This window comes from Belonocnema kinseyi, chromosome 7, assembly GCF_010883055.1.
Source record: "Belonocnema kinseyi isolate 2016_QV_RU_SX_M_011 chromosome 7, B_treatae_v1, whole genome shotgun sequence".
NCBI lineage: Eukaryota > Metazoa > Arthropoda > Insecta > Hymenoptera > Cynipidae > Belonocnema > Belonocnema kinseyi.
In genome coordinates, this window is record NC_046663.1 from 7,745,207 (window position 1) to 7,755,205 (window position 9,999).

General features: G+C 21.2%; 1 protein-coding gene across 4 annotated transcripts in view; it reads left to right on the plus strand.

Moving 5' to 3' along the window:
• LOC117177560 (protein piccolo) overlaps positions 1–9,999 on the plus strand; it is a 147,660-nt gene that overhangs the window by 79,479 nt on the left and 58,182 nt on the right. For all 4 annotated transcript variants that reach the window (XM_033368372.1, XM_033368374.1, XM_033368373.1 and 1 more), the window contains exon 5: positions 4,829–4,976. In XM_033368372.1, the coding sequence (XP_033224263.1) occupies positions 4,829–4,976 (148 nt within the window). The remainder of the gene's footprint in view (positions 1–4,828; positions 4,977–9,999) is intronic.

The window sequence follows — 9,999 nt, forward strand, 5'->3', positions numbered from 1 at the left end:
GTTCTTTATTTTTAATTAAAATTTTATTGTGGAAATATCAACTATAACATTTTTTGATAAACATTAATCTTTTTTGTTGAAAATTCAACAATTTGCTTAACATTATTTTCCATTCTTGATTGAAAAATTTTTCTTGGTGGAAAATTAATTTTTTGGTAGAAATTTTATCTCTTTTTGGTTAAAAATGCAACTGCTTAGTTGAAGATTTATCTATTTTGGTTTAGGTCTAAACTATTTTATTGAAAATTAAAAAATTTGGTATAAAATTCAACTTTTTTGTAGAAAATTCGTTTTTATTGTTGCTGTTTTAATTGAAAATTAATTTTTCTCAATAGAAATTCATCTCTAATTTTTTGGTAAAAAAAACTGAAATTTTATGGTTTAAAAATGCAGACTATTCATCTTTTTTTGCTTGAAAATTCAACAATTTGGTAACGAATTTCACTATGTGATAAGAAATTCAATGGCTTTATAAAAAAATAGTTTTAATTTTTTTTTAATTGAAAGTTAGTTCTCAATAGAAATTTAAATACTCCATTTTTCGGGTTTTTTTGTCTTTATTTAACATTTTTTTGTCACCTATTTGCAAAAATATGCATATCAATCAAAAATGCTTTCCTTTAAAAAATTCATCATTTTGGATTTTTATTTTTAAGCGTCTATTTTTAATTTAAAGAATTTTAAACTGTAGTCTGTAAAATGGAAAATATTTTTGACAATTTTGAAAATCTTTTTAAATCTTTTTTTAAATATTCTCTTGAAATTAATTTTCTAAGGTGAAAATCCACTTTTAATTTTCATAGAAATCTAAATGAAATTTTCGTATATAATTTTATTTTTAATTATTTAGAATCTTTTCAACTTTTGAATTATTTTTGAAATTCTTTCAAAATTTCTGAATATCGTTTAAAATGATTCTACTTTTTTTTTACATTTTGAAAATCTGTTCAAATATTTTCAAAGATACTTTTAAGACTAATGACGGGGTTGATACAAAATAGTCCAATTTTTTACTCGGAAATATGGATTTTCAATAAAAATGTATATTTTCAATTTAAGAAAGGAAATTTCCCATGGAGTTTATTACACTCAAATTCAAATATTACAAAAAAATGTTTGGTCTCTTTAGGTTGTAAATTAAAGTTCATTGATAGATTTACTTCTTTTTTAAACTTATTTGTCTCTTTAATTTTAAAATTCATCTGGTTTCGTAGAAATTGCATTTTTTTGGGTTAAATATTCAACTTTATTTGTGTAATATTCGTCTTTTTAGTTCGAAAGTTCATTTCTTTTAGTAGAAAGTTGATATTTTTTGATTTTGGTAGAAAATTGTTCTATTTTGTTAAAAATTTATTCTTTTTTATTTTAAAGTTAATTTTTTTTCTAACATTTTAATTGTCTTTTTTTGGTAGAAAAATAATCTTGGTTGAAAATTAATTTTCTTAGTTCAAAATTAATTTTTTCCGAGAAAAATGTATCTAGTTTGTAGAAAATTCGTTGTGTTTTGGTTGAAATTTAATCTTCTTAGATAAAAATTCAATTTTGTAGTTAAAAATTGATTTGGTTGCAAATTTACATATTTTTGGTTGAAAAGTCGTTTTTTTTTGGAAAAATTGATTTTTAAACTTAAAACTTAACGATTTTATTTATGTTTGCACTTAATAAAAGATTATTTTTCTTGATGGAAACTTCACATAAATATTTATATTAAACTATTGGGTGGAAAATTAAACTATTTTCTTGAATTGAAAATTTACATTTTTATTGAAAGTTCTTATTTCCGAGCAAAAAATTGGAATATTTTGTATAAACTTCGTCATTAGTCCTGAAAGTATTTTTAAAAAGATTTAAAAAGATTTCCAAAATTGTAAAAAAAAAAAAAAATAATCTGGAAGATTTTCGGGGCATTTTAAAAGACGTTGCAGGTTTTATTCAAGATGGTAGGAAAAATTCGAATCATTTTAAAAGATATTCAGAAATTTTCATTCGAAAGATTTCCAAAATATTAAACAAAAATTAGAAAATTTTAAGGGAATTATTTTTTATTTTTCAGGATTGATTAAGGATTTTTAAAGTTTTGAAATTGATGAAAAAATTTTCTTAAGATTTCTGGGAAATTTTTCAATCATATTTTTCTTTTAGAACTTATTTTTTTACAAAATACTTAAAAAGAGTTTAAAACAAAAAAAATTTGGAAGAATAAATAGAAATTGAAGTATTACTTTAGAAAAAATTCGAACAGGTTAAAAGATATTTAGAAGTTTTGAAAAAATTAAAAAATAATTGAAAATTGGGAATAATTACAAAAATTTTTTACCAAAATATATATTTTTAAATAAGATTTTAAGCTTTTAACTGATTTTTTAACGTTTTCAGACAATAACAAAATGAAATGAAATTTCCACTATTAAAACAAAAAATGTTAATAAAAAATTAATCTTTTTTAAGGGAAATTTGATATTTCTTGAATAAAAATGTATGTATTTTATTTAAAAAATTCTGTTTGTTTAAACTTATATTTTAGTGTTGAAAAATGATCTGAAGTCTTGTATGACTGAAAGTTGAACGTTTTAAAAAAATTTTGTTTTTTTATTAAAAATTGCTCTTTTTTAGAAAAATTTGATCTTTTTTGGATAAAAATGCAACCATTTGGTAGAGAATTCAACGATTTCGTTGAAAATTCATGCTTTTTGGTTAAAAAATTTCTTTTTTGGGCTAAAAAGTCAACTGAAATCATTTATGGATGAAAATGTCCTTTTTTTTTAATAAACATTTATCTGTTTTAAGAGAAATTTCATCTTTTTGGATAAAAATGCAACTATTTGGTTGAGAATTTTATAATTTGGCAACAAATTTAGCCTTTTCGGTTAAAAACGCGTCTTTATTAGATAGAAAATGCAATTTTTTTTCGTAGAAACTCATTTCTTGTTTAAAAGTAAACTGAAATCTATTTTCATAGAAAATTGAACAATTTTTATTTAAACTAAATTTTGTTTAAAAATTCTTTTTCTTTGCTTTAGCGGAAAAACCTTTTTTGTTTGAAATTGATTTTTTTACTGAAAATTTAACATTTCCTTTGTTTAAGGTTAATATTTTTTAGTTGAAAAATCTCTTTTTTGGGTAAAAAAATCATTTTTTTGGATTGAAATTTCATTTCTGCTGTTGTAAAATACAATAGTTTCGCGGAGAATTAATTTTTTGCTGAAAAGTCATATTTTTGGTTTGGAAATAAAATTTTTTTAGAGAAAATTTGTCTTTTGACTTAAAGGTTCAACAATTTAGATAAGATTTTATTTCTTTCTTGAGTGAAAAATCTTTATTTGTTGAAAATTCGTTTTCTTCATTTTAAAATTCTCTTTTTTTTTGTATAGCATTAATCCTTTTTGATTAAAATATAATTTATGACACTTTTTTATATTAGAAAATACATTTTTTTGAATCTTTATAAAGCTTCAAATTTTATTTCAAAATCTTGAAACATCTACATGTTGTTTTACATTTATTCAAATTTTCAATTACTTTTTAAATTTTCTCAGAACTTCTAAATATCTTTTATGATTCAAATTTTTCCTAATTTTTTTTTTAATCTTGTCAAATGGAAAATATTTTTGACAATTTTGGAAAGCTTTTTAAATAGTTTCTTAAAATTATTCCTTTAAAATAAAATAATTTTCAATTTTCTTAGAAATCTGAAGAAATCTTTTGAAATTCTTTAAATGAAAAATGTTCACTTAAAATTTAAAAAACTAAAATGAAAAAATGGAAATTTTCTAATTACGCATTCTAAACTGAATGATATCATAATTGAAAATGATAAAAATTCAACTGATTATTTTTAAAAACTATTGAAATAAAACTTGGAGAGCATTGTTGGTATAAAAATTTGTAAAATTCCCGATTTTACTAATTTTCAGAAGGAAAATATGGCCGTATTCGATTTCAACAGTTTTTAAAATAGCTGAATTGATTTTTTCTCAATTATGATATCATTAAGTTTAGAATGCGTAATTAAAAATTCATTTTCTTTATAAATTAATTTTAGATTTTTATTTTTAATGTATATTTTTAATTTAAAGAATTTTTAAGTGCAATATTTGACTGTTCAGAACGTCTAAACCTATTTTTAACTGAATAGAATTTTTCCTACCAAATTTTCGGTATGAATATCCGAATTAAAACTTTTTAATATCTCTTAAAATTATTTTTAATTTTTACTACAAATAATAAGTGTTCTATTGTTATTTATAAATTCAAATTTGAAGGATATTTTTCTCTAAATTTGCAAGATTTTTAAAAGTTGTAGGAAAAATTCAATTCAGTGTAAAATATATTTAAAAGTTCTGAACAAAATTTGGCAAATGATTTTTAATTAAATTAGTTTAATTTTAATTAAAAATTAAAATAATTTAAATTCTCATTTAAGAACTGTTAATTAAAAAAAAAATTGTTTTTCAATTTTTAATGTGTAGCTTAAAATTACTTTAAATAATAAAATTTTAAAGTTCGTTGATTGACTCTTTAATTTTAGAATATTGAAGATGTAAACATGGATTTATATTTTGAAAACCTGATCTAAATTTTTGAACTCTAATTTATGAATGTTAAAAATTCTGAATTTTGAAAGTTTAAAATTCGTTCAAGTGTTCCATTTTGAATGCTTTAATTTGTTGTTTATTTTATATTACTTTAAATGGAAAAATGTTTAGAATAGAGTTCGATTTTTAACAATTTTATTAACCGGAAAATTTTTTTGTGAATCGGGGAAAAAACCGGGCATTTTTTTTCTTGGATTAAAACAGCCTGCATATTAATTTTAAAATTCTTTTAGCTCTTCCGAGTACTAACAACATCGAGGACGATGCCGGGAGTGCTATCAGCAGTGACGCTGGACGTGAGGTCGAACCGGAAGGCGAGGAAACGGAAACTGCGCCTGAGGGCGAAGGGGATGACGAAGACAGCATTACCCGATGCATTTGGTAAATTTAATTTTAAATATTTTATTCAGAGTGAACGCTGGACCGGGAAATGATCGTGAATTTATTTTTTGACCGGGAATTTCACAAATTTTTCAAGGTAAAAGCTGTCCAAGTTTGATTTCATACTTTTTTTTTTTTAAATAATTAGTTGAATATTGATATTTTTTCCAATTATGATATAATTCATTTTATAATCTTTTTCTTTGAAGACTTTCCACTTGAGATTTTCATTTTTAAGCGTTAATCTTTAGTTTTAAGCATTTTAAAATGCAAATTGAATATTATTTTTCATTTTGAATAATTTTTTAAAGAGAATATTTTAAAAGATTTTAAAATAATAATAAAAAAAAGTAAAAAAAGAATCTGGAATAATTTAAAGAAAATGTTTATAAATTTTTAGAACTTTCTGAAAATTTTAGGAAAAATTTGATAAATATCTTTTTAAATGAATCGAATTTTTCCTGCTTCTTTTTTTTAATTCTGCAAATTGAAAAAAAAAAAACAAAAAAAATTATTTTCAATTTCCCTAGGAATCTTAAGAAAATGGTTTCATTCTTTTGAAGCCTTTCACAATTCTGGAAAAGTTTCTAGATTCATTTAAAAAGAAATTTAAAAGTTTTGAAAAAATTTCAAAAATAATTTCAAATTTGAAAACAAATTTAAAACAACTTCTAGATTTTGAAATAAGATTTTGAAGCTTTTCAAGGATTCTAGCTTCAAATTGCTTACAAAAATATAACTTTGAAAAGTTTAAAGTTTATTCATTGATTTTTTATTAAACATGATAACGTGGATTTATTTTTTTGGAACTAAATTAGAATGTTTGAACTCTATAATTGATAAAAGTTACAAATTTTTTCAACTTTTTGTACCAGTTTTTTGAAAAATGGTTGAATTTGAATAAATAATGGATTTTTTTTTAACTTTTGAGTTAAATTTCAAATTTAAATAAAATTAAAATATTTCGTTGAAAATTCATATATTTTGTTGAAAATTTGTCCCTCTTCGTAGAAAATTTATCTGCTTGATTGAAAATAATTTTTTTTTAATTCAAAATTCATCTATTTTACAGGAAATTGTTCTCTTTTGGTACAAATTTAATCCTTTTTAGTTAAAAATGCAACTGTTTGATTGAAAATTAATATTCTGTTTTGTTTGAAGATTCAATTATTTTGTTAAATATTCATATTTTTATTTGAAATATAAACTATTACATTTTTCGTCGATAATTCATCTTTTTTAGTTGAAAATTCGACCTATTGGTTGAAAGGTTAACTTCCTTTGTAAAAACTTTTTTTTTTCTTTTTTTATTAGATGAAAATTCATCTCTAGGTTTGACATGTTAACTGTATTTTTAACATTCTTTTTTTTTTTAAATTAATGGTGTAAACTAAAAACTTTAGTATTCCATTTTTGGTTGAAAATTGATCTTTTTTAGTAGAAAATTAAGATATTTGTTTTTGAAAGTTTATGTATATAATTTTTAATTTGAAAATATGAATATTTTACAAGCCAGTTTAGTTTTGAACCAAGGAAGACGAATTTTCAACTAAAAATATGACTTTTCTAACAAATGAGGATTTTTACACCGAAAGGATGGATTTTATATAAAAAAAATACAAGTGTTCAATAAATAAGTTGAAATTTTGATAAAAAAGTATTATTTTTTAAGCAAATAGTTGAATTTGCCACCCAAAAAGACGATTTTTCAAGTAAAAGATAAATTTCAATCCACAATTTATCACAATTTATCTTTTTAAAAAAATAGTTGAATTTAGATTAATTCTGAAACAGAAATATGATACTTTTTTTGTTTTGTTTTTGATCAAAAGAACTAACTTTCACTAAAGAAAGATAAATTTTAAACCAAATAATCGATATTTGGAACCAAAAGATTGATTCGAAACAAAAAAAAAAGGTGACTTTTTAAGAAACTAGTGGAATTTCCAATAAAATAATTAAACTTTCAACGAATTTATGGAGTTTTGAAATAAATGCCAAAAAAAAAGACTTCAATCAAAATTATTAACTCTCTAACATAAAAGGTGAATTTGTAACAACTAAAAAAAAAAGATTTTTCCACCATAAGATAAATTTTCAACCGAAAAATATTAATTTTCTACGAAAGTATAAATTTTTGACCAAAAACGATGAATGTTAAAAAAAAATCGTAGAATTTTCACAAAACGTATGTTTTTTTATTCAAAGAGATTATTTTTTAAACAAAAATACAACAACAGACTTTTTAAATAAAAGGAATTAATTTTCAATCAAAAAAGATAATTTTTCAATAAAAAAAAATATGAATTTTTTACAAAAGTATAAATTTTCGACCAAAAACTATGAATTTTTCAAAAAAAAATTGTTGAATTTTCACAAAAAGTGTGTTTTTCAATTGAAAGAGATTATTTCTTTAACAAAAATACAATAATTTTTTTTTAAATAAAAAGAATTAATTTTCAATCAAAAAAGATAAATTTTCAACCAAAACATATTAAATTTCTACAAAAGTATACATTTTTGACCAAACACGATGAATTTTTCAAAACAATCGTTGAATTTTCACAAAAAGTGTGTTTTTTAATTTAAAGAGATTATTTCTTAAACAAAAATACAATAATAGACTTTTTAAATAAAAAGAATTAATCTTAAACCAAAAAAAAATGATTTTTCAACCAAACAATATAAATATTCGACCAAAAATAATTACTTTTTAACAAAAGACTTTAATTTTCAACACAGCAATTAAATCTTTAACTAAATAGTAGACTTTGTAACCAAAAAGTCGAATTTTGAACCAAAAAAATTATTCATTAAGTATTCCATTACTTGGTTGAAAGTTGAACGAATTTTTTCAAATTTCATTTTTTTGTTAATTCATCATTTTAGTTGTAAGTTTGTCTTTTGGTTAAAAAATAAAATTAACCATTCTTTTTGTTGAAAAAATGTTTTTTTGTTTGTTTTAAATGCAAATTCAAATATTTTGTTTAAAAAATCAACTGATTAATTGTAAATAAACTTTTTTTTTTAATTTTTCGTTCTCCTTTCAAAATTAAATTGTTTTATAGAGAATTAGGCTTTTTGGCTTGAAAATTCAACAAACTGTTTTTTGTTTTTAATAAAAAAATGTTGTGGAAATATCAACTACAACATTTTTTGATAAACATTAATATTTTTTGTTGAAAATTCAACAATTTGTTTAACATTATTTTTCATTCTTGACTGAAAAATTTTTCTTGGTAGAAAATTCATTTTTTATAGAAACTTTATCATCTTTTTGAGTTTTTGGTTAAAAATGCAAATTCTTAGTTAAGGATTTATCTATTTTGGTTGAGGATTATACTATTTTATTGAAAATTAAAAAATTTTGGTGTAAAATTGAACTATTTGGTACAAAATTCAACTTTTTTGTAGAAAATTAGTTTTTATTGTTGTTTTTTTAAATTGGAAATTAACTTTTCTTGCTAGAAATTCATCTACTTAATTTTTTGGTTAAAAATTGAACTTTTAGGGTGTTTAAAAATGATCTTTTTTGCTTGAAAATTTAACCATTTGGTAACGGATTTAACTAAAAGGTAAAAAATTTAATGTACTTGTAAAAAAGATATTTTTTTAAAAAATTGAAAATTAGTTCTCAGTGGAAATGTAAATACTCCATTTTTCAGGGTGGCGGTTTTAATCAAAGAAAAAAAATTTCGGTCATCTCTCGGTTTACAGCAAATTACAACGTGTTAGTCTGTCTTATTGAACATTTTTTTATCACCTATTTGCCACCTATTTTAGAAAAAAATGTCACCTATTCATTTTTTTTTTGACGACAATAGGTACTGTGATTACTGAAAATATTTTCTGCTAAAAATATCATAAGATTAAAATGCTGATATTGGAATATTAATTATTTGAAATGAAAAATCAGTGAAAGAAAAGTCAGAGAATTTTGAAAATGTCACGCGTGCAAGTTGTCCGGGAGTTAGAATTTCAGTCTAACAGTGTTAAATAATTAATGAACTATGTTATTAAAAATCCTAAATTCTCTTAAATCGTTTTAAATTTTCGGAAATTTAACTCTAGTCTATATGTCTATATAGATATGTCTATATATGTCTATATTATTTTTGGTTGAAAAATCGTGTTTTTTCTGTTGAAACTTCGTCTTTTTGTTAGAAAATTATTGGTTAAAAATTCATATGTAACTTAATTCTTCCTGTTTATAAATTCCTTTCTTTGGTTGAAAAATTAACTTTTTTGTCAAAAATTCATCTATTTTTGTAAAACAATTTATTTCTATGATTGAAAATTCATTTGTTTAGCTGAAAATTTTAATATTTTATTGAACATTAGTTCTTTTTTAAGATATTTTTTTGAACTGAAAAATATTTAATTTTTGGTTATTTTTTAGTTGAAAATTCACTAGTTTTCGTATGAAATTTAATTATTTTCTTTAAACTGCTTTTTTCGGTTTAAAATTAATCTTTTTACCTAAATTCTGTTGAAAATTCGTCTTTTTCGTAGAAAATTATTTGCTTAAAAATTCATTTGTTTAGTTGACAATTTAAATATTCTATTAAAGCTTCGTTTTTTAAAAACTTAATTTGTTTACTAAAAATTCAAATATTCAATTTCTGGTTAAACTTGATTTTTTTAGTTGAAAATTCAACTATGTATTTGGAAAGTCGGATTTTGTAAGTAGAATGTTATTCTTTCTGTTCGTAAATTCCTTTCCTTGATTGAAAAATTAACTTTTTTGTCAAAGATTTATCTATTTTTGTAAAAAAAAAAAACTTATTTCTATGATTGAAAATGCATTTGTTTGGTTGAAAATTTAAATATTTTATGGAAAATTTCGTTTTTTTTTCAAATATATTTTTTAAAATTAAAAATTATTCGTTTTTTTCTCATTTTTTAGTTGAAAATTTAATATTTATCGGGTAATATTTAATTATTTTGTTCAAACTGCCTTTTTCGGTTTAAAATTAATCTTTTTAATTAAAAATGCGCCTATACTATTTTTTGTTGAAAAATC